Source organism: Dermacentor silvarum, chromosome 3 (assembly GCF_013339745.2).
Source record: "Dermacentor silvarum isolate Dsil-2018 chromosome 3, BIME_Dsil_1.4, whole genome shotgun sequence".
Classification (NCBI taxonomy): domain Eukaryota; kingdom Metazoa; phylum Arthropoda; class Arachnida; order Ixodida; family Ixodidae; genus Dermacentor; species Dermacentor silvarum.
In genome coordinates, this window is record NC_051156.1 from 226,834,246 (window position 1) to 226,860,140 (window position 25,895).

At 45.7% G+C, this 25,895-nt stretch overlaps 2 protein-coding genes across 2 annotated transcripts in view; one reads left to right on the forward strand and one right to left on the reverse strand.

The window, feature by feature from the left end:
- The window catches only part of LOC119446831 (septin-1), a 610,438-nt gene that overhangs the window by 178,671 nt on the left and 405,872 nt on the right, over positions 1 to 25,895 (reverse strand). The gene's annotated exons all lie outside the window — the stretch shown is intronic.
- Positions 1 to 25,895, forward strand: part of LOC119446821 (serine/threonine-protein kinase mTOR) — a 246,829-nt gene that overhangs the window by 10,165 nt on the left and 210,769 nt on the right. The window contains exons 7-9 of the mRNA XM_049664437.1: positions 9,684 to 9,847; positions 17,923 to 17,985; positions 25,143 to 25,261. Of these exons, the coding sequence (XP_049520394.1) occupies positions 9,684 to 9,847; positions 17,923 to 17,985; positions 25,143 to 25,261 (346 nt within the window). The remainder of the gene's footprint in view (positions 1 to 9,683; positions 9,848 to 17,922; positions 17,986 to 25,142; positions 25,262 to 25,895) is intronic.

The following is a 25,895-nucleotide window of genomic DNA, read 5'->3' on the forward strand; positions in this document are numbered from 1 at the left end:
CTGTTCATGGTGTCATCTTTCATACTACAGATAGACTTCTCTTATAATGAAGTTTAAGGGGCACCGCAGTTACCTTGTTATAGGAATAAACAACCTTGGCTACAAATATTTTCCTATGGTTGCCATATTTCGAAACAGCTAGATAGAGGCATGGTTCTTGCAAGCCTGTCTGGCCGGCGCTTGGTTTAAAAAATAGTCAACAATTTTTCGTGTGCTTGCTTTTTCAACCATTGTCCATCATTCGTTCTTAACAGAACTATCATGTTTACAGGGCAGTGCATTTATCACGATACCACATATAACGATGTATCAGTTATAACGATGAGTCGACTTAAGTATCGACTTATGTGTTAGGGCTAGGAGAAAGAAACCCAGATATAACAATATTTTATTCACGGCATATCGGATATAACGATCAAAACATTGCCTTCTGGATGTCTTTTCCCATCCAGAATACTCGTGACATTTGCATTGCTAAGTTCCCCTTAAAGAAGAACTGACACAAAAATTTTCGATCTTGTTTTTTCTGCTGTAATAAGTAGCTAATGCCCCAGTAATCATGGTGCTCAACCTCATTTGCTTCTGAGTGCGACAGGTAATTATTTGGAGTCTTGTTTGTAGCGAGCAGTCGAAGTTTCGGTTTCAGAGAGCAACGAGATCTGAAAAGAGGGATCGTAAACACAGTGGGCACGTGATCGCACAAAACTGTGACGTGGCACACCAGCGTGCTCGCCGGTGCGCGAGCCTTGTGTTGCTAAATAGTTCGTCTGCTATGCCTGCACGTGCTTCGCGATGTCGTCGCTGTCGTCCTCATTTTCGTCGTCCAGCGGCGACTATTTCCTCCAAGTGGAAGTCGCCACCGTATTAGACGTGGCCAACCACTTTTGATTCAATCCACTACAAAGCAGCGACTCGGAAAGTGCGGCCAGCGACAGCTATATGAATATGCGTATACGCACTGCTACAAGTAGTACGAACCATTCGTCGAGGGTGCTTTGGGAATGAAGCATATTCCGGAGCAGGACACAAGGTGGGGTAAAAGTCGGCACAGCATCAGGCTTGGGGCTACGTAGTCTTGGTGGAAGATCAACGGACTGCTCTAAGCTCGGCATGCTTCGAAATGAAGCGAGCAAATCCTTCAACGGGGTCCATTCTAAGTAGCGTGCATGAACTGGAACCGCTTCTGCCGCTTATCGATGCCGACATTAGCGAACGAGCATGCCAGCCGAGCTGGTGATCACTGGGAAACAGTATAGGCCTAGCTTGCTGGCCATCTGATCCGGGGCCGACGGCCCTTGCGATCCATCCGCAGCTCGTAATAAAGCACCTGTATTCGTCAACCAAATCAACGTCTGCCCATTTATGTCGCTCATAACTGACAGTACAATTAGTTTTGCCGACACCGTTGATAACGATGAGAAAACACGTCAGCAATTAAGGCGAACCGCTTCGTAGAGACGATTGCTGCGGTGGCTGCGCTGACCGCTTGCGAGCCAAAATCACGCCAACGATTTACCATATCGCACAACGTTTTATAACATGCACACTTTCGAGGTCACTTTACTTAAGAGCACAGTGTAAAAAAGGAAGGTGATCCGACGGCGGCGCGAGGCGGGGCCACATAGTGTGACTCTACGCACGCCGCTGCCGCAAGGGGCAGCACCTGTTCTGGGGGCCACTTTTTCGCTCGCTTTGCTGGCGCTTTTATGGGCATGCACAGCAGAAGTGCTTTATTTCGATGAATATATGTCATTCGCTTGCTTAAAACGACTCTACTTGATTGGAGGAACGTCCCTTTATATTTCTACCAACATTCCGATTGACTCCGACGCGGCAAGCAGCGGTAAGCGCAGCGCGCCGTCTGCTCGAGCAGACGACGCGTCTCTCTCGTGTTCGAAATGTCGGTATTTTGACTGTAAGTGGCATGAAACCTTCTACCTGGTCAGAATTTGCCGTCTAAATAACGAAAAATTGCATATCTTTGGATATGGGTGTTTAAATGCTGACGGAGGTTGTAAATTATCCACGGATGCGCCGCTTTTCCAAGGCCTCCTGAACACGTGCTGCCCCTAGCGGTGGTGCTCACTTCCGGTCACACGAAGTGGCCGCTCTCTCGCAACAGTGCGGGCGCGCCGTCGGAAGACCTATCTTCTTACACCGTGCTTAAGAGTTATCTCATGTCGGAAACAAATTAAGCCGATTTTGTGCCGCCTTCAGCGGCAAAAGGGCCAGCGTGTCGACCAGGGAGAGAAAAAAACAACACCGGGACAATCGGAGCGGCGAGAAACTTGCTCGCCAGCCGTGGCCCGTCGGCAGCGCAAACTCGTGATGTAGCGTTTTCTCGGTTGTTTACAATCCCTGCCTGATGTCAATGTCGCGAGGTGCTGCGCTTTGCGGTTTTAGCTGCGCGCACGTACTTTAAAATTAATTTTAAATATGTTCCGAGCTATATCCACCACTGATATTTTGTAGAGGAAGTGTGTGTGTCCACCTAAATCGATCTCGTAAGTTATCTCAGCTTCAAATTTTTGTGTCAGTACTCCTTTAAACGAACGATGTTGAGACGGGTCGACATGTTTGCCTGCATGAGTTCGTATATGCCGCCATTACCGCGCAGCGCGTCCCGCCTGGGCGCCGCTTGCGAAAGCCATGGAGAGCATCGCGAGTTGGCGCAGTATGCCACAAGATGGTGCCAGCCGTTTCGCGCCCGCGTCGACCGTGATCATGCTCCATGCATCCAGAGAAAAGAGAGCGAATAAAAAAAAAAAGCGATGCGGTACCCGCCGTTTCTACACTCTCAGCGAGCACAGAAATGCTCCACGGAAAGAGCCCCGAAGTAGATGGTGCCGAAGATTAGAAGATGGTGCGTACTAAGCGCAAAGCTGTGTCACTTGAGACAGCTGAAAAATTTTCTAGACTCATATGAAGTACGAGCTCGTGCAGGAGCGCCGCGAGCATGACGTCTGCATCCAGGGGCCATACCGATCAGCGGCAAAGGCGGGTTTTATGTGTCAGGGCGAAACTCCCCATGATAGCGAAACCAACATGGTGGAAGCCGCTGACATTACCAAGCTCTGGGAGATTGTCAGGTTGCCAGAAAAAGGTTGCCAGGAGGCGATGACAGCAGCGGCAGTGACGACGAGATTGACAGCGACACCGACCCCGGGGTGATAGAGTTACTCATTGATTTCATGCAAGCTAAATTATTTCCACCAGTGTTCGCGCAGGAGCAGGACGCGATGCACACCGCGGTTGTGAACCTGAAAATCCTGCGAAAGGAAGTGCAGATTTCTATTTCAGTTTGCCTGACTCTTGACAGGCTGTTTAGAGGTAAATGCATACCTGCCAAATCTCCCGGATTACCCAGGAGACTCCCGGATTTGGACTATTTCTCCCAGTTGTACGGTTGACAGGAAAATCTCCCGGAAATTGCACTTGTGTCCCGTTTCTATGCATGTCCAACGCTTTGTCAGGCCACATTGGCAAAAAGAATCCAACCCAATCCAATCCAGTTGGAAGTGAATCGTGCAAAACATTGTTAAGAAAGTAGTAGGGCAACGCCTCCTTCATAAATAAAGGAGGCACTGAGTAGGAAAACCCTATACATGCGCTATTTCGTTAACCGCGGAGCCGCTCCTTACGCTGATGGGGTTGTTGAGTGACCTACTGGCCTGTCTCATTAAGCTAGCGAGCGAATGCTGTGTTCCGCAACTAGCAACACTCGACTCTCCATCGTTATCCTTTGCGTCAGCCACTCTGACATTGCGTAAGCAAAAAGTATCTTCATGTATTTTTAAAAGAGTGCTCAGCCGAAGTCACGCTTGGTATTTTGTTCATACCACAGTGGAATGCAGAGTGCGAACGGCAATTTAACATTGGGAAGAATATGAGGACACAGTGCCATTCGTCCATGTGTCACTCGTCTAAGACGCTGGGAATCTCGTCCTCGCAAATTATGAAAGAAATGGAGTTTCTTACAATCAAACATTCTCTGAAGAATTTTTGAACACCCGCTGTGGTTGCTTAGTGGCTTTGGCATTGCGCTGCTAAGCACGAGTTCGCGGGATCAAATCTCAGCCGCGGCGGCCGCATTTAGTTGGGGCGAAATGCAAAAACGCCGTGTGCTGTCCATTGGGTGCACGTTAAAGAACCCCAGCTGGTCGAAATTAATCCGGAGTTCCCCACTACGGCATGCCTCATAATAAGATGGTGGTTGTGGGACGTAAGGCCCGAAAATTTTATTAAATTTTACAGAATTTTTGAAGGCAAAATTTGCAACAACGAAATGCTTGCCAAAGTGAGGTCTAACTGTTCATGTGGTCATTTGTATATCTGGGAATAAAATTGTCAGGAATTTCTCCTGTCAGTACTTGCAAATATAGATGGGGGGGGAGGTGATTGTGTAACCGACAAACTTCACGCCGTTGCAGAGTTTCCTAAGCTGACCCCCAACAGGCTTATGCTGGTGCACTGAAAACGTATGAGCGGTGACGCCATCGTTATTACTGGCGTGGACTATACACCTATGTCTGAAAATATATTCGGTTTTGCCAATTGTGTCAACGACGAAAGCCATTTCCCCATTCGCCCGGACTCCTGCAGCCTTTACCGTGTCCTGCATGCCCCTTCGACCGGGTCAGAATCAATCTTTATGGCCCACTTCCATGCTCTGTCGCTGATGACAGATGGGTCATCGTCGCAGTGACCACCTAACAAGGTATGCGGAAACAGCCGCGCTTCCTTTGGCTGGTGCTCGTGACGTTGCGGGAGTTATCTTACGCCATTTCATCCTTTGCCATGGCGCACCACGCGAGCTACTGAGCGACAGGGCATGTGTTTTTATCCGATGTCCTTCAGGAACTCCTTCGTTCATGCCGTACAGTTCACCGCACATCTACAGCCTACCATCCACAGACTAATGGACTAACAGAGCGCTTCAACTGAATGCTGGGAGGCATGCGGTCCATGTCATGATTACTACGCTTTGTCTACATTGATCTGTCGCTACACATCTGAAATGAAGGGGGAAAATGTCTCAGTTTCGCCTGAAAGGCGAAGCATCAATTGCGATAGCAAATTAGTAGAAAGCTATACGGAGTAAGGATAGTAGTTTTATCGGCTGTATAAACTTGGATACATTCGCTTACTAACTAAATTATCAAGCATGGTGTCAGCGCGCACAAGCAAACATAGATCACACTCCAGTGACGGCACACAACTGCTTTCAAAATGCTGGCGAGAGCAAGCGTGGCAGCAGCAGCGAGCGAAAGTTTGTGCAGTCTATCGCTTCAGCGGAAACTGAGCGGCGAAAGCACAGTGCATACAAATGTAGGAGCCGTGTGCAGATCGCTTTCAAGATACGGTGCACGTGACTGCCCGTGCAAAGTACAAGTACGCAGTTGCTGGCAGAGTAGAAGCCGCACCCCCTCCCTCCCGCGCTGCCTTCTTGCTTTCCTCCTTTCGCGTGCGAGATTGAGTTGCCAGTTCCCCTTGTGCCTGGTCGCATGATATGCAATTGGTGCTGCAGCAGCACGTCGCCCCATCCCTCCACGGCCTTTTGAGCCACGGAAGACGTCACGTTTGCTCTCTGCCGTGCGTTTGCTCTCCGTAAAAGTCCCTCGTGTGCTTTCACGCGCACATACAACATATGGAGCGCGGCGACGATTTTATCGCCCTTGGACTTTATACGGAACCTCACGGCGACGCCGACGGCCGAAATCCGCTTGGAGTGTCCATATAATTGCTATCACAGTTAAAAAAAAAGAATTTAATTGCCAGCTCACCACTGCTGTGTGAGGCCCCAACAAAAAGGCAGCTGTGCAAGTGCGCGCAAGTGATGACAGACGGAAAGAAGGGGGAAAGATCAGCAAACAGTGCTGCCTGGCTTAACTAGCGAGTTTCTGTTGGGTGGAAAGGGAGTGTAATTGATGCTACTGATGGGCCCGGTTGCCTTTTTCCTGGTATATTCGAAGTCTAGATTTCAAGATATTAAGGCAAAAAAAGCCTTATATGTTTCGTTTTGAGGTGACCTTGAAAAAATAGGTAAAAAATTCAAAATATCGATAACTCAATAAGATCATTACAAGCCTCATAACATTGTATATCAATCGATAGGTAATTACATGAGGAATATAAATAACAATAAATGATCGTAATAGTAATTAAATTAATTATGATAATGAGCATGACAAAGCAGAAAAAGGGGTCGAAAAACTCAAAAAGTGGCCAAGAACTGAGAATTGATTATAGTAATGGGTAATGATGGTAATGATAATGATAAAGAATGAGTATGCAGAAAGGTGAATGAGGTGAATTAAGAGTGAATTGATGGTGAATTAAAGGAGAATAGTTGGGTGATAGGAATCAAACGAAAGGTAATGATGAGATAGAGTGAGCTAAGATAATGAAGAGTAAATGAGAGAGAATTAAGAGTGAATTAACATGAATCAAATGCTGATAGGGTGAATCAAGAGTGATGAAAATTGGAAATTGGGAGTAATAGAGCAAACCAAGTGTGATGGAAGTAAAACCGAGATGATAATGTGAATGAAGGTGAAGCAAGCAGTGATAGGGTGGATCAAGAGTGAATCAATTGTGAATTAAGAGTGAATCAAGGGGTTATGGAGTGGGAGAGTGACTTCTGTGATGGAAGTGCTGCTCCAATTGCTCCAAACTGCTCCAAAAGAGAAATGCTGCTACATGCTGCTCCAAACTGTCATTTTTGTTAGTAATTGCTCTGAACCTGCTCCGAAATGGCATGTTGCTCAGCTTTTGATGCTCAACTTTATCAGCTTTGATCTCATTTCTGCCACGAGAACTGGCATTTGAAATATATAGCTCGTTTAGCTGTATTCTTGAACTTGACATGCAGACTATTTGGTGAAATGTGAAAGTGACTGGGATTACTTCGATCTCATACTGATTATCAACTGCTGCTTTTGCAACGGTTATATATGATTGTGGTTGCTTTTATAATGTGGTTTCCAGATTAACCAGTTTGATCTCATTTGTGCTGTAAGTACTGATATTTTAAGTATATAGCTAATTTTACTGCGTGTTCGATAACGTACATCCATTTTCTTGTTTGTTTCTTGCAATTTGCATTTATTATTGTATGTGCAATATGTTTCATAATAAATATTAATATTTATGAGATCCTTCAGTGATGTTTTTAACTCCAGGAGTCATGTGGCAAACACCAATAACTGCTCCAATCTAGCGTTGTTTTTCTGCTCCCAAAACACTTACGGCTGCTCCAAAGTGTCATTTTTCCTGCTCCGAAATCTGCTCCAAAAAGTAATATGTTGCATCCATCGGACTTGCAAAAAAATATATATATACGTGAGATTTGAGGGTTGAAGTCAGTGACTCAGCAAAAAAAGGTGTTGAGTCACGGTACGAGTTTGGTGAATCATAGGAAGGATGAATTGCAAAAAAACATGATCACTTGAAAAATGACTAAATTGTGGTTTCAGAATGATGATGACTCAGCAAAAAAGTGCCGAGTCACGGTCCAAGTTTGCTGAATGAAGGATTACTTGCGAAAATGACTGTCATGTCATTGTGGCTGTCATTGAGTTAGCGTGCTTAGGCTTTCGTCTTCAAGTCGTCTTAGTTGTAGCATAAGGGATCCCTAGTAATTTTTGGAATCCGGTGCAAAATGTTTTCAAGATAAGAAGTGAAAAACACGTGTTGACACCACGGTCAAAAAAGAATTTCTACTTAACCAAGGTTTTGAGATGCCAGAATTCAAGTTAACGAGGGCTTACTGTATTTTTCAGTTTGCTTCTAGCATAGTATGAGTGATGCCTCCCTTGCTATGACAGCATCAACATGTATTAAGTACTTTCATCCAGTTAGAAAAGCACATTCATCACTGACTGCAGCAGCATACAGTGGTGATTTTTCGCAGCAAATATGATAAGGTGTGTTGTTCAGTGTGAGTTGGTGTGTAAGCATTTCACGCATCTTTTGTGCATACTGTGCAAACAAATGCAAAAATGTAATGTGATGAAGTTTTACAATGTTGTGTGCATACGTGCTGTTTACTCACCCCCCCCCCCCCCCTCACCCCAGTGCACACATATACATATACTCAAATACATTACAGTAATACCTCTTTAACTCGACGTAGTAAAAACTGGAAAAAATTTTGAGATAAGCGGAGTTTCGAGATAACCGAATGAACGAAAATATAAGCATAACCACCACGTAAACCCAACATGACTCCTTTTCAATATGGCGATGTTAACCGCCGTCTGGCGTTGTGCCGCTGAGCATGAGACCACGGGATCGAATCCCGGCCGCAGCGGCCTGATTTTAAATGGAGGCGAAATGCATGAACGCCCATGTGCTTGCATTGTAGTGCACGTTAAAGAACCTCAGGTGGTCAAAATTAATCCGGAGCCATCCACCACGGCGTGCCTCATAATCAGAACTGATTTTGGCACGTAAAACCCCAGAAAGAAGAAGAACTGCTGACTTCCTCACAAAAGCTCAATGTACCAGGAGCAGTACCTTTAGTAAATCATTTTTGCAATATTATGTGTGACCCAGCAACCGACATGTCAGTCGTATATAGGGACTGTGCGTTGTGAGCAAATGCCACAGGAAAGAGCTCGCCACCGCCCTGCTTTGTAATGTGACCACCGCCAGCGCAGCTGTGCACAACAGCTGCCTCCGAGCACTGGGCACTGCCAATGAGTGGCTGGCGCGTTTACAAGTGGCGGCGCGCTCGCCTCTGGCCGACGCTACTCTTTCTCGCACTCATTGCGTGCGTCAGCGGTCGTAGCGACGCTCCACCCACGTAATCAGTGGGATCGGCTGGCCGAGAACTGTAGATGAGGGTGACGTAGAATCAAGCAAAAGGCATTGGTAAAAAAATTGCAGGCCTGGGCCCGTATTTTGTAGGGATGCGTTATGCTTTATTCTATGCTAGTCTTATCATCCACCAATCACGGCCGGCTGAGCCCATTGGTAACGTGAGTGGACTGTCGCTACGACCGCTGACCAAGCGCGAAAAGCACGAAAAGGCATTAGCATTGGAAAAGGCATCCGTACAAAATATCGGCCCTGGTTTCACTTTTTGGCGATACCACAGCTGTGCAAAAAAGTAAAAAAAATTGTTTTGGTACTGTCTTTTTTTTTTTTTCAGCGTTTTCGCAGTCTAGGTTTTGAGATATCCGGAGTTCCGGAGTTGAGAGTTGCATTTCGAGATAAGGGGAACCCCATGGAGTTGACACCGTGCCAGGGAAAAAATTCGACTTATCCGATAATTTGACATATCAGAGTTTGAGTTAACGAGGGTTTACTGTATTTATTTCGGTTAATGAGTGCACAACCATTTAAATTAAAGTCTATTTTGGTAGCTATATATTTAGATTTGTATGTCTTTTTAGGGTGTCAGAATCGAAAGCTACAGTTGTTATTGTAACCAGTCACTGAAATTAGTGTTAACATAGAGCTTATTAGGTTAGCTAGTGTATGAATTGAGTATGCTTCGTATAAGGCGCACAATGAAACAAGCAACCATCCTGTCTTTTTTTTTTTTCTTGTCCTGTGGACACTGATCCTAATGCGCAACACTCAGTCAAAAATATGTCTTGTATCGCCGAGGAAAAAGGTGATAACACATGTATGAAACCGTGAGCGAATGTGCCTGATGAGTGCATTGCTCTTTGCAGTCCAGCATTGACAGCTGCCTTGCAGGAAGTGTCGCTGCGCATTCCCCAGCTAAAGCGAGACATCCAGGATGGCTTGCTAAAGATGCTGTCCTGTATACTGATGCAGCGTCCACTCAAGCACCCTGGTGTGCCCAAGCACATGCATGCAGCTCAGCCAAGTCCAGGTCTGTCTCCACTTTTTTGTCCAGTTATGGGAAGTCACGGTGTTTGTGTGGGCACAGTTTTGCACTCTGCTTTAAAACCTCTTACGCTTGGTGTTACGCTGGGGAAACTGCTTCCTTTTGCCACAGCTTGTAACAGTAGTTGACACTCACGTCTAGCCTATGGGAAATGGAAGTACATTAGAACTGTCTGGAAGTAGAACAGCAGACTCAAAACTGGCCATAGGTGTCCCTAAGCCACACAACTAGTCTCTGGGTAGGCGAAATAAGATGAACCATATGCACTTGTATTGGTGCTAGTTTCATTCATGGTTTCTATTATAACCTCCTGTTACCTTTTGACGCAATTGATGCAATTGCAGTTTGAATATCTATTGATGTTTAGGTAGACATGCATTCATCTGCGGCCACTACTAAGCTTAATCTATGGTCAGGGTTCTCCCCTCAGTGGGTGATGGGGGCAATGCCACTTCCTGCTATGATTTACTACCCACTTCTTTGGTTGACTACCCACTCCTTTGAGGGGGGACTTTGCAATTAGAATGGTCGATTTGGTCACAGTTTCCAATTCTGTAGCTTTTTCCATGATCTCCAGGTGTTCTTTTGTTATGTGGGGAAATATTAGAAAGAAATATGAAGCAGAAGTTGAAAAAACCACACTTTTCTAGCAAAAATCAACAAAAATCTGTTAGAAAATCGCTTCGGAAGGTGCCTTTGCATCGTGGATAGGGCGGCTTTTCATTGATGTAACACCGCTATCTTAGTAATATCATAAAGCTTAGCTTCACATAGCTGCAGCACTGTATTTCGCAGTGCAAAAATAAAAGCAAAAGAAGTAAGCAAACAGAGAAAGAACTAGCATCCTGATTCATTACTGCTGCTACATGTACACAGGAAGCGCTCCAATTGGCTGACACAGATTTGAACCACAGTAACGTATTTTGCATGTATACTGACAGTGGTGAGCTGTGCATTTTCTTGCAAAATACAAAATTCTTGAATGCACTATTAAAAATTGCACACTGGCCATATCAAAAACAAAAATAAAAAATAAAGCTGATTTGCATGCACAACAGTTGTCCAACAGCTTCTTAACTCTTTCGTTACTGCTAGAAATGTGCTCATTTTCGGTGCCTTTATGATTTAACATTTTATTTCTAGACGTATTAGTCTCAACGTATACTGGGATACATAAAATTATAGCCTGCTCACTGGTGTTTTGTATAGCAATGGATGTATAGCAGTGTCAGAGAAAGAAAATGTATAGCAGTGATAATTGCTGAGACAATTTTTGAGGATTCTTATGTGAAACTTCAAAGAAGCACCTCAAGGAACACGAATCAGAGTAATAATTTGCTATTTTTACTATAAGTACTATTGTGAAATATGCAAAATATCCACCTGGTTCCTAGTTCCCAACTTTTTGTAAGTCGGATCATACAAAAAAAAAATTATTATAAAGACTTGTTGGTGTCAGTACTAGCCATGCTATGCTTGAAAGCAGTAGCTTCGCAAATGTGAAAATAGGTAAGTTCCTATTGTACATGAAGCATTTGTTTTTACTCATTGCAGCAAGCACCTGGTTCGTTTTTTACTGTGTTCTTTAGGCTCACGAAGCATTGTTTGTTTGGTCGAAAGACTGTCTGAAATCGACCACACACTCGTATGCGCGTACTCTTTTGCTTTTGCTCTTTATAAGTCGTGCAGTTGCTCTCCGAGGGTTGTCTGAATTAACCACTGTGCGGCCAAATACATCAAAATTAAGGAGTGTTTGATGCAATTAAATACACTCAAACCTCGTTATAACGTAACGGGATATAACGAAATAATGGATATAACAAAGTAAATGAAATTCCCGTCGAAATCTTCATAGAGAACCATGCATTTGAAACCTCGTTGTAACGAAGTAAAATTTACTTGTCAATGGATATTACAAACTATATTAGTCTACCAAAAAATTGTATTTCTTTTGGTAGACTAATACGCCTGTGGTAGACTGATACACCTGAGGTAGACCTCACGCCTGTGAGTGAGGTCGACGCCTGGGCACCTGCCGTCGACCTCACGGCCATGCGCATCCACGCCATGCGTGGCCAAGCAAGCTATCCTCCTCGCTCAACCAGCGGAGCAAAACGAGCAGGCGGGCCACATGACGGCAGTGAGAAGCGGCCAAGTGGCGCAGCGCCGCAGCAGCAGCAAGCGAAGTGACCTTCGTGCTGTCTATCACTTCAACTCAGACTGATTGCCGAAAACACACGGCACGCACAAAGCTACGAGCCGCCGACGCACCTACACTGCCTAGATTCTTACCCGCAACGCAGATCACTTTCAAAATATGGCCCGCGCTGATTGCACGCAGCGGCGCAGTACGCAGTTGATAACAGAGTACAACGCCGCGCCGACGCGCACTTTTTCCACATCGCAGATCGCTTTCAACATACAGCGCCGGAGTAACCCCCCCTCCCTCCCCCCATGCCTCACAGGCGACAAAATAAGTGCGCATCCGCCCTGTCTTCCTGCTTCGCGTGTGCGAGATTGAACCGCAATTGTCGACTGACCCTCACACGCCTTCACTCGCACATAGAGAATACGGCGTGCGGCGATGGCGTTATCACCCTTGGACTTTATACGGAATAGTTATGCGGCAAAAAAAATTTTAGGGCCCCAACGCGTCATAGACACCTGCTTTAGGTAGCAAATACGGATCTCTAAGGCCATTCTTTGGCTAGCGGAAACCGAAAATACGTCATAGGTGTTGCCCCCGGCACTTTGGGCGGCCACTCCCATCGTCAAGCCACCAAGCCAAGCGACATGAAAAGTCAACATGGCCGTTCGGGCCGGCGCGGGGCGGCAGTTCGGAATGCATGATGCGGGAACAGTCTCACAGTTGTGACGCAACAGCAGGGTTGGGTCCTATGGGAGCTATGCCGGGACTGGCCGAAAACGACGTAACAGCCGGGAAAACGTAGCACCCGGGAATGTAACAGTGGGATTCTACTGTAGTTGTGCACCCAACTGAGCATACATTGCCGTAAACTGTTATAATTGATACTATAATGAAATAATGGGTTGCCGTAAACTGTTATAAATAATAACAAAATAATTGCGGCTCCCCTTCAACTTCGTTATAACGAGGTTTGAGTGTAATGCATACACCTGCTGGGACCAGAGGACAAGTCCAGCTGCTTCACTGCTGCTGTCATTTAAAAGTAATGTTGCCGAGTATTGAAGAATTGCTAGGACCACTGGAGGCTAGTTTCAACGATACCTCTAGTCTTAAGTTTTATTTTTCCAGACTTCACAATCTGGCCAGAAATTGTGAAATCCGACAAATATTTAAAATGCAGTCGTCATTTCAGACAGTGCATGATGTTGCTAATACAGTCAAACCTCGATATAATGAAGGTGTACTTGCAGCATAAAAGTTTATTAAATCGTGAATTTCTATAATTCGAGGTTTCAAAATTTCAGCAGTAAAAATAATTTCACAAACTTTTAGGACATTCCTGGTGGATAGTATCTTGTCATTAAGAACTTATAAACAAATTGCAAGAAGGTCGCGCCATAATAGCGTGGTTATGAGCGCCAGCACGTGTGGTGCAGATCGTGCCGAGAGCAATTCATCGGAGTGGCTCATGGCGACCGAGATTTGGGAGTGTTACTATGTCGCGTGGCACCGTAAATTTTGAACGCCATGGCTGACCTCGCTTAGTGCCCACAGCCATCATCAGATGGCACCTACAAATTAAGAAAAAGTGTAAAAAGATTTAGATATTCATCTTGATAAAATAAAAATGTCACAGTTTCGCCAGAAAGGCGGAGCATTGATGGTAATATAAAAGAGACAACTACGGCAAGTAAGGCTCGTAGTTTTATCGGTGTCGTGTGCGCTCAGGTGAACATGGAGCAGATGACCGTGAACACTAGCCATCACAACACGAGCAAATGCTTGGCAGTGTGTCTTGGAAACTTGAGATAATGCAACCGCCAACACTAGACGTGCAGGAACGCAATGTGCATCAAAATACCAACCATCTCGGCTCACCCTTTGTACTTGCTGCAGATTACCTCCAAGATACAGCACATGGCCCGCGTATGGACAGCCATGCATAGCCACGACAAGACTAGAGGAGGAGACTTGCGCACTGGGGGGAGAGTGCAGATAGTGCGTATCCTGCCCCCTTACCCTCCCCACCCCCGCTTGCGCTGAAAGAATTGTTAGCTTTCATGTTTCTCGGAGCGTTCCAAGCTGCCGCATGCCCTTTGGCCTCTGCAAGTTGTTTACCAATGTGACAAATGGCGCAGGGTGTTTCCTGCATACTCTGCCCCAGAGCATGTGCTCAAACTTTTCATGTGGAAGGACGCTTGTGAATAATGTTGCCTCGGCCGGCATTTTTATAGTGTTGCTACATTTAGCAGTCATACAGGCTCCAAGTACATGCTTGAAATGGCCGAAAAGTTTGTCAAGTCAAAACTGTGTCACGAAATTACTTGAATAAATCTCGAAAGAAACATACAGAGTTTTCTGTGGAACTAAGATAGGGAAATGAAAATAGTCCATTACATCGCAAATTTTGTTGAAACGAGGTTCATTATATCCACGTTTGACATGGAAGAATTCCAACCTAAATGCTTCACACCATGTAAAAGAACTGTCAATCAAATTGATTGAGCTCTATAGACGTGGGAACAAAAGAATTAAGCTAACCTCCTGAAGATGATCACCCATGGCTGCATGAGGCACAACAATGGTGCCAACTATTTAACGCGTTAAGGGCCCCGTGTCGCAGAAAATCCTGCGTTGGCATAAGCATCGGCGTCTGGCGGAAATAATCATGCCAAACAACATCATCCTGAACCACCCCGACCGGGCGGGCCCTTCACATGGCGCAAGGCGTTAGCGAACAAAAATTCAATTTCTCAAAATAAAATCTGCCAGAAAAATCGTAAAGTACGACTTAACCACAACCTACAGACGTGATAGTGTCGGATTGTAATTTGAATGTACAAGAAAAAAGCCTGATAAGCAGCCAGGGATCTTCGAATGCTATTGCATTTCACTCTTAAAGGCGAAGCTTAAGCGTCGTCCAATTCTGATGGTGTTTCGCTGTACTTTGGTTCTAGGCAACATTGAGGGGAATGTTGAAAACCGAGCCTTTCTAAATTTTGATCGCGCCCCATGTCACAGAAAATATGGTGTCTGTGTCGGCGTCAATGGCGTCCAATAACACTATCGCGTTCCACTCTTAAAGGCGAAGCTTAAGCTTACTTAAGCGTAAGTTTTTTTCGTACATGTCACTTAACAGAGACAAAGAAGTCGCTAAATTTTCGCTGAATTGTGTTGTAAGGTCGCTAAAATTGTTGCTAGAACTGTCGAGTGACATTTAAATAATGTAGGTGGTCTGGCAAACTATAAATTAAGCTAGGTATGCATCCAGCAAGACGTTTTACATTTCTTCAGTGTACATGCAGGTGAAGAATAAACAACAAATTTATCAGCAGGGTTCAGAGGGCTTTAACTTTGCTAATACATTTACCAAACAACAGATGATGATAGCTTACATTTTTTGTTTACCTTGAGATTTCAAGGTTGCAAGTCTAGCACAGTTCAAATAACTTCGACAACCTAATTTTCATAGCGCAAGAACCCACTTGGCCCATCTTGTGCTAGCAAATATTCCTGTGTTTGGCACTCATGAGAGAAATATCTAAGTACTCTGGCACGCGCTTGTTCATGTCATTATCACGGCTATGCCAATTATGTAAACATTATACAGGCCACCTCTTGTTCTACTTGAGAGCTCAGTGCGGTATAGATTTGCCCAAGAGCCCTGCATTTGAATTCATGGGAGCTTCGCGGGAACAAGCCCAGCTGATATGAGATGTACCCCTTTCTACAGTTTATTTGTTGTCTTGTTCACCTGCTGCTTCCATGTTTCACCATAAAATTTATTACAACTGGTAACATAATTTATTGCTAGACTAGCTAACATCCACCAATTCAACATATCTAGTTAAACTATGGTAACCGCAGTGTTATGACCCTTTTGAATGGGTTTCGTAAAGAATTAAAAAAAAACAACATTTTGTAAGCACAACGTGAAGCCTGTTTTATTTGGCGCAGTTAACCACAACGTATGTTCTCTGTCAGTGCAGAGCACATTTGCTTCCACATAATCACAGAACCCACAAATCGTACAGTCAGTTTCGGCTGCCCAATTCTTGAATATTGAAATGTGATTTGGAAAGCCATTCTTGAAGAAACTTTCTTAACTTCAAGGTCGCTAAAATATTGCCATGTTGGTCTGTCTGTAGTCTACAAAAAATGTTGCTAGTCGCTAAATAGAAAAACGTCTCGCTAAACAGACATAAAACAGCTGTGCCTCACGTAAACATTAAAAAAATATAGTTACGCTCACCTAGACTAAACAGGTATCTGCATTTACAAACAATTTTTTGTATAGAAGCGAGTGTTGCCCTTGAGCACTAATCAGCTGATGTGCGAAGAAAAGAAAGAAAGCAGCTTTTCATTTTTAAATTTCATTGGGGGGGTGGGATACCTGTCGCAGTAAGCCAACAGACACAAGGAAACGAAATGGAAAATGCCATCTGTGTAGACCACTGTTTATCACGCAGACTTTATTTTATTTTATTTGTTGATTTTGATATGCCTATTGCTGAAAAAAACACACCTAGCTTGTTGCCAGCATTGCCATAATTTCCTTATGTCATACCTATATAGCAGCAAACAGCAGTGGCCAGACACTACAGAGTAAGGGTGAAAGCAGCAGCTATGAGTGTAGTTATACTGTCGAGCGAGCAGCTTCATTTTGCTGTGCCTTCAACAAGATGGCAGATGGCGCTTTGCTGCAAGTCGATAGATGGCACTTGTCATTTTCAGTATCCCCTATTGTCACTTCTGCACCAGCTTATATCGTACAAAACATATCACATCAATGAAATTCTACTCTGTCAGTACAGGGGGAGTATTCTGTAAGTGTCCACCTAGTGGACATGTCCATTTCGTCTCCTGGTGAAGTGCTGATTGGCTGGGGGCGCCTGTCTTACTCTGACATGTACCTCAGCCCAGCCAATCAGAACTTCAGCAGCAGATGAAATGGACATGTCCACTAGGTGGACACTTGCAGAATACCCCCCCTGCTCTGTGCATTGCGAAAGGCCTTCAGATTCTTACAAAATATAGTGTACACCCTCTGATAACAGCAGCAACCTTCAGCAGTCTTCCATACTGTCTCAACTTCGTGGCCCTCATTACAGCACTGAAGTCCTCAGTCATATTTATTTATTTATTTAAAAATACCTTACAGGCTCCAATTGAGGCATTGAGTAAGAAGGGCAGTACATCGAAAATACACAGAAAATACATAGAATATATGACATACATAAACAGTAGCAATTTACATAACACAACCGGACCCACAACCGAGGTACTAACGCGACATAGTGAGATAACAGTAAACACAGCGACATAACGGTATGAACACTACAATAAGGTGCAAAACGTAGTGTAAAGACAAGAATGCGTGGTGCGACAGCCGCAAAGCCTCACATTTTATTAGACATATAGTCGGTCAAGGCGTCACGAAATGGATTATAGTTGGACAGGCATGCGATGCTATCCGGGACAGAATTCCAAAACCTGACGGCATGAGGAAGAGCAGAGTATTGGAATCCGTGTGTAGAACCGTAAATGCGAGCATAGCTGAAATGATTATGAAGCCTGTGTGTGGAGTAGGGTCGTTCCAAGCATGCCGGTGCTCTAGTGGAATGAATGAAATTGTGAAACAGTGTTAACATCATTATCACATCAATCATAGTCAACGTCATAGTCATCAAGACAACCATTGTAATCTTGATGATGAATTTATGGCTGAGCAGAATGTGAATGCATTGTGTGTTTATTCATAATCGGACAAGTATGCTCACTGGTGTCATAATGTGGACTGCATTGAAACTTGCAAAGTTTCTGCTTCGAATTCCGTATTATCCAGATCTTATTTGCTAGTTTCCTTTGCACTGCTGTTTGCTTAATCGTAACGTTTCATGAACATTTTCAGAAACCACTGATGTTGCAACCATTTCTCTCGCTTTGAAGACCTTGGGTAGCTTTGACTTTCAAGGTGAGTATAGAGATGTGGTATATCTTCTATATAACCCGCACCCCCGATTACAACAGCCCAGAAAGAAAGAAAAATTGTTTAAATCCGCACGTATAACCCGCAGAAATAACTGCTTTAAAACAACGCTCAAATCTTTCCAAAACAGTTCTCACTCGTGGATGCAGGACTCGTGCACACTGTACCTTTGGCCAGTGGCTCTGTTACCCCCCCATTCCACCTCTTCGCCAATGCTGATAACCTTCAGCTTCTGCTGTGCCGTAAACGACAGCTGTTGAGTGTAGCTCATCGTGATCAGAGTTCTAGTTCACTGGCACTGCATGCAATATTCACTAACAACTAAACGCAAAATGGTGACCCGTAAAGAGGAGTGGAATGGACGACCACGAAGGAGAGGAAAAGGGAGTTTCAACACGCAGGAGTAGGGAGAAAGTAGGAGATAGCACAACTTTGAATGGTGAAGAACATTGCTTTGAGGAGTGGCATCACAGAAGCCATGCCTCAAGGTGAAATTTGCATGTAACCTGCACCTCGACTTTACTGTTAAGATTTTTGGTGCAGGTTATACGCACAAAAATATGTTAGTTGCAATAGAAGTGCATTGTCTAAAACTTTGCTAGATGTTGATTTCGAGCAACCTTTTAAGATGAGCATCTTCAACCCTCTGATAAAAAAACAGATCACATATTTAAATGAGCTAACGGCATATTGTGAACAGCAAAGACAGCAGGTCAAGATACGAAAGGACAGTGGGCTGTTTACTGCGTTTAATGGAAGCCAATTAGCCCAGTTTCCAACTGAGCTAACAGTATCCTTTTCCACATGTTATTGCAAATGCAGCATGCCCCTTTAAAGCTGCTAAAACAGAAATCTTGTTACTGGATGTGTCTTAACACTCAGCTAATAAGATAATGTATGCTTTATTGCTTTATTTCCACAAAACAAAATACAGTATTGCGGAGGGAAAGTGGGGAAAAAGCTGCTCGTGGCAGCTTGACCAGCCCCAAATACCCATAAAACGAAAGGATCAGCAGAGCGGTAATACAGTTTTTCTAATTGCTTACAATTCAAGCACTATAACATATACCATAATAAACATCACAGATGAGAAATAACAAAAGATGCATAAAAAGAAGAGAAAAGAAAAGCACAACACCTAAATCCACTTTCTAACCTTAAATAAAAGCATACAGCTTACACACGGGAGAAAGAAGCAAGAATGTCAGGAGGAGAACAAGACACAATACTAATTTCATTAACAGTACGATCATTTAGTAACCGAGGTATCCTAGAGTTTAATATTTGTGATCTGTAGTTGGTGCACGATTTTGGTACATGCTAAAACTGTGGCTTTCTAATATTGTAGGGAGCTTCGTGTGGCTTCTTTTCTGCTCATTTTTTATACGCAAGTAGTAAACGATACTTTAAAATGGCCTTAACTTTCGGTGTCCCAAGTTCATGAAATAAAGATGCTGAAGGGAAATCATATGGTTTGTTACAAATAGCGCGAACAGCCTTCTTTTGCAGAATGTACACTCTAGATCATGGGTTCTCAAAGTGGGTTCCGCGGAACCTACGGGTTCCGCAGGCCCCTGCTCGGGGTTCCGCGAGCCACTGATAAATTTTCCCTGGTCCCGCTCCCGACAAGTGTCTAAAACGGCGAACACGCGGTGCGCTTGATCCACCTCCATTACTCATCCATTACTCATGCCCGAGTGTCAAAAAGCACATCACAGTGCGTAACAGCAATGCGCGAACTGCGCAATAAATATGCAAGCAGCTTGTAGCCACCCAACCTCTGAGAACGGGCAGCGCGCCTAAGCTTTCGCACTTGAATCTCGGAGGCCGTAACTTACCACCATGCGCCTTTCTCCTATTTGTAGATAGGGTAGGTGCCGATAGCGTGCGCACTGACCTATACGTTGATCGAAAAAAAAAAAAAAAAAAAACGCGGAGCACCGCAAATGCGCGCCGCAGAAGAGCAAGAACGGCGTAGCGTCCAACCGAAACGAAGCGGCGCAGTCCGCATCGCCGTGGTCCTCAGCGGCAATCGTACGCGGCACGTGACTGACAGCAACGCCGAAGCGCTTCGTGCCTAATTGTGCCTTTAAAGCCTTTATTCTAGCGTTTATCGCCACGTGTAACACCGCGTTGGCGGCTAGCCGCGTGCCCCCGTAAGTGCGTAGTCGCTATCTCTGATCGCGTCGATAACCACCGCAGTTTCGTCCGCAGCGGTTGCGGCAAATAGTAGTTTCGTTTTCACTCGATGCGCGCGTCGGCTGTGTGCCTTCACAACTGCGTAGTCGCCTCCCATGGCAGCGTCGATAGCGACCGCAGTTTCGTCCGCACGTCTTGCAGAGAAAGGTAGTTTTGTTTTGACTTGGTGCGTGCGTCAGCCGCCTGCGTTCTGAACCGCAAGATCGCCGTCCATGATCGCGTTGATAGCGGCCGCGGTTTCGTCGACAGCGGTTGCGGCAAGCAGTAGTTTCGCTTTTACTCAGTGCAAAGCTGTCAAAGATAAAAAGCACCGGCTACATCGCGATGGACGGACAATTTGTTGGAGAAGCAGCTGAGTGGCGAAAAAATAATCGGAATGTGCGTCCGTTGGTGCAAAGCGCGTCTCAGATGAAAACGCGCGCCGCGAAGGATGTCGCGAGGCCTTCGCCGCTGCTAGCGCTAATCAGTCATAAGATGAAGAGAATTTCAGCTTCTGCACTGGTCTTGTGCTAAATAGAAACAAGATTTGACGATTCATTGAGTAAATAAAAGCGTGTTGACGTAGTGCAGCATTTGTTTGTTTTCTTGATACCCTCGATAATTCGGTTAAATCGGGGGGGGGGTTCCTTGGCACTTTATGGAGCTTAGCAGGGTTCCCTGGGATGAACGTACCTGAGAACCCCTGCTCTAGATATTAGTTTCAGAAGTCGTACCCCAGACAAGACAAAAGTAATGGCTCAGAAAAAGGGAGTTATATATTAAGTATTTAATACAACGTGGAAGGTAGTTTAAGGAATAAATGATTCCAGTGATCTTTTTTTTTTTACTATATGTCTGGTTTTTGTTATATGCAAATTTCTTTGTCTTGTGCCTATGTTTGGTTCCTTGTAGCATCGATATCTTTTAACTGATTGTATTTATTGTAACCTACACCCCCCTCACCCTATGCCTCTTCGTAGGCCTGTGAGGTATTTGTAAATAAATAAATAAATAAATTTGTGAGAGCTTACGAGCAAGAAAATCTATGTGGCTATGCCAGGTCATGGTATGATCAAAAAATACGCCTGAAGATTTAACCGAATTTATGAGTTCAATTTTAGGGTTGTTCATTATTAAATCTTCCTCGAAAGTAATTTGCATGTTCTCAGTACAAAATAACACTGCGTTAGTGTTCTCCAAATTAATAGTCAAACCATTGTCAAGTGACCATGTATGCAGTTTATTTAAAACTGCATTAGCTCTGTGAGTGGCTAGATGAAAAAAATAGTGTACTGTCATCGGCATAGAGAACATAGCGTGTGTCAACATCAATGTTTACTACAGTGTAGACCGCTTATAACGTAAGTCGCCGGAGTCGCGAATATCCGCACTATAAGCGGTACCGCACTATAACCAAAGCAACAATTTTCAAGGCCCGCACATATGCAAAACATGTGCACCGAGCCGCCACGCATATGCGACAGTCGAGGAATGCGGCTAGAACGTTTGCATTCAATTTACAGTCGAATCTCGTTAATTCGAACCAAATCACGCGGCGGCGCCTCCAACCGGCATTGCTCCGGCACCGCCATAGAGTAAAAGCTTAGGAGAGACCCCTCAACGTCGCGCATGAACAAAACCAAAAAAAAAGAAAGGAAAAAAGAAACGCGGCGGACATTTCACCCTCTCTCAAATGGCAAGGTCGCCGCCGATTTTGTGTTGCGCTGGAAGATGCGTGTACGTGCCGACGTCTCAGCCACGCTACCGTAGCCACGCGTAGAAAATGGCAGTGAACCCTTCTTTCTCCTTTATGCTTCCTCTACTTTCTAGTCATGTGTTGACCATGCACGCTGCGGCTACGGCGCAGAGGGAAGCCGCGGCGCTGTCCCAGGCCGGCCAACGAAACTTCCCACACCGGCATACGCCCGCTTCCCGATAACGGCAAAAAACGAAACTTCGGGGAGCTGGCGCCGGGCCGTCTGTAGCGGCGGCGCCTGCACGGCGACGGGTGGCACGGTGACAGTCGAAAATGACGGAGCTACGAGGGAGGGTGAGGGGAGCCACTGAAACGGCGGAGTTGCCGAGACGAAATCCGCTTCCCTGTCGCCCTCCCTCACATTCTACGGTATCCGCGTGTGCCCTTCGCTGTGCCGTGCCGGTGCCGCCCGCTCCCTGAAGTTTCGTTTACTGCCGTTATCGTGAAGCGAGCGTTGGCCGGCGTTGGCAGTTTCGTGGCCCTCGCTCGCTATGCGCGCCGTGACATTTCATGACTCGCACTCAAGATTCTGGTTTCAGCCTCACTGGCTGTTCGTTCGCACCACGTGCCCTTCTCCTCCACTTCGTCTCTCTTCCTCGAGCACTCCTTGGGGCGCCCGTTTGAGGGGAGCGTTCGCTGTCTCCGCTGACTTCCGTTCTCCCAGGCAGCCGCACTGTAACCGGTATTTCGTTTCCTGCAAGTACACTATAAGCGATACGTGTATACATGGAGTGCTATGGGAAAATTAACGGGAGTCTGAAAAGACCGCACTATATCCGGTCCTGCACTATAAGCGGTTACATTATAAGTGGTCTATACTGTAGATTGTTAACAAAAATATTAAAAAGAAGGGGCCCTAGAATACTGCCCTGGGGCACACAAACATTGACCGAATGAACTTGAGACTTAAAGGGCCCCTAAACCACCCAGAGGTCGAAATTTAGTTGTGGTGTTGCAGTTGTGCACGAGTCTACAACGAACACATAGCTGTGAAAATTTTTCGAAATAGTGCCGTAATAGCGGAGTTACACGTGTTTGGTGATCGAAACATGGCCCTCGCTCGTTTCGCTTTTTCCTTCGCTACTCTCCTCGTCGGCTGGTCTCTCCTCCTCGCCGAGTGCTCCTCCACTGTCACGTGACACATGTCATTTCTAACGCGCTTCTCAAAAGACTGTCCACTTCCAGTTAAGGCACGTCCACGCTAGCGGCAAGTATACCGACTGCAAACCGGCCTCTAGTGTCGTAGAATGTCTGCCGCGTGAGAAGTGTCCAAAGTAGACGGCAGTTCGGCTGGTGCGCCGCCCCCAGCATGATCGACGGGCCAATCAACGACCGCGAAGCTGCGCACCTCTGCCACCGGCGACAAAAACATCGGCTGCGGCTTCTATTCCAAGCAAAATAATTTCCGCTAGATAAAGCGATGCATAAATTATACATTTCATGAACAACGATATCCACTGTCAAACGTTTAACATGAACGAGAACTCCGATACTTGTCGAGCTCAGCTGCAGCGCACGGCTACCGACGGGAGATGACCGGCTTGGCTCTGCTCGCATCGCAGCGGGCAGCGCCGCTAATATCCGTGTATTTTTCTTCTTTGTGTACAATTATTGTGGCTCATGAGCGTCGGTAATTCATTCCGAAGCGCCGTCCGCTTTAGCTTTGAAGTGAACCGGAAAAGGCCTAGTGACGATATCGGCGCCGTCGAGCGATCAGCGGCGGTGAGGCTGCCGCACAAATGAGTCCTGGTATCATCGGTACATGGAGGCTCGCTAGTCTCATCTTCTCTACGGTAAGGATATCTCGCCGTTCGCGAGCAAAACCGCCGTCAAATGGCGGCCCGCTAATGGCAAACGGTATGCGGCGAGTTACCGTGCCAGTAACGTGCACAGGCCTTAGCCGCGACTCAGTGCTTCTCGGCTACCCGGTGTTGCTGTCGTGCCGGCGCGTGCTCATGCAAAGCGTGCCGCTATGGACCCTGTGTTGCGCACACATCTGGAAAGGCCAACACTGTCGCACTCTGTTCGCACACCTAATCAGACCGATAAGCACGACTGTGTTGGAACGCGAGCGATTTGGCACTTGCGTTGTGGGCTGTAATTACTGATTCGCAAACGCACACAAGCATCACGCCATATACACGCAGGAGAGGAAAATCTGTAAAAGGTTACAGAGCGATGTTAGATGGCCGTCTGTACTCTGCTGACGCTGCTGCCAAATGACCAGGAAACCACAGCGCAACCCACATTTGTAGCAGCAGAAGGGACTTCTTGTGACGTGTCTGAAGGATGCATGGGGTCCATGGTGAAGGATACGCCAGACGCCGGATTGATGAACCAGTTGTTAAGCACGGGGAGCTCGTGCGCATGTGCTTTCCATCCAGGAGTTCAGGCAGTCCTATCTTCAGCGCGAAACGATAGCATCACGCCGTAGACACGCAGCAGAGGAAAATCTGTAAAAGGTTACAGAGCGATGTTAGATGGCTGTCTGTACACCGCTGCCGCTGCTGCCAAATAACCAGGAAACCACAGCGCAACCCGTATTTGTAGCAGCAGAAGAGACTTATTGTGATGGTGTCTGAAGGGTGCACGTGGTCCATGGTGAAGGCTACGCCAGGCGCCGCATTGATGAACCAGTTGTTAAGCACCGGGAGCTCGTGCGCATGTGCTTTCCATCCAGGAGTTCAGGCAGTCCTATCTTCAGCGCGAAACGATAGCATCACGCCATAGACACGCAGCAGAGGAAAATCTGTAAAAGGTTACAGAGCGATGTTAGATGGCCGTCTGTACTCCGCTGCCGCTGCTGCCAGAGGACCAGGAAACCACAGCCCAACCCGTATTTGTGGCAGCAGAAAGGAGTTCTTGTGACGTGTCTGAAGGATGCACGTGGTGTATGGTGAAGGATAAGCCAGGCGCCAGATTGATGAACCAGTTGTTAGGCACGGGGAGTGGCAGGTAATCGTGCGCATGCGCTTTCCATCTAGGAGTTCAGGCAGTCCTATCTTCAGCTCGAGACGATAGCATCACGCCAGTAGACACGCAACAAAGGAAAATCTGTAAAAGGTTGCAGGTTGCAGAGCGACGTTCGATGGCCGTCTGTACTTTGCTGCCACTGCTGCCACCGCATCTGCCTACCTTGCAAAATTCATGCGCATATGCAACGCCAACGCATACCTTGCAAAAACTGGTATTGCTCTTGATATTTCAGGGCGAACACTGACGAGCTTTGTCAAGCATTGTGCAAACACGTACCTGACAAGTGAGCACAAAGAAATACGCCTGGAAGCAGTTCGAACGTGCTGCTGCCTCCTTTCACCAGCACTACAGGTAATCGCACGTTTAGGCTTTGACAGCTTTCGATGATACAATACCAAGAGTTGTTGTCAGATGACCAAGTTCAAGCAGCATTATGCTTGAGTGAGACTGTCGTGATGTCCTTAGCAAAAGATGCCCATTCCTTTTAAAACCAATAGCAGCACCTTTTTCTTTTTTAGTAAAAAGATGCTGCTTCTGGCTACCGTATGCTAAGGTATGCTGACGAAACTAATCATTAAATGTGGGTGAATACAGTGAAATCCCGATAATTCGAAATCTCTTAATTTGAATTGAGGGATAATCGGACTGCTCTGTTGGTCCCAGCAAAGTCCTATGTAATTGAATAGAGAAAAACTCCTGTGAATTCAAACTCCAAAAACCATGCAGCTATTATTTCGAACAAAATTTCTTATTTCCATGCGCAGTTTTTTGGACAACCCTGAGCCAAAAGCCAAGGTTCGATGCATTGCTAGCTACAGTAATGTTGAGTGCCGTAAAATGACAAAGAAACATCTGCGGGAAGCCGAGATCAAACTGCAGCAAACAGAGCAAGCGCCCCCTCCTTTCCCAACTGGCTTTTAAAAGGAGCAGGAAGGAGCCCCCAGCATGTGCTTGATCACGTTACCGCACAGGTTAATCACGGTAA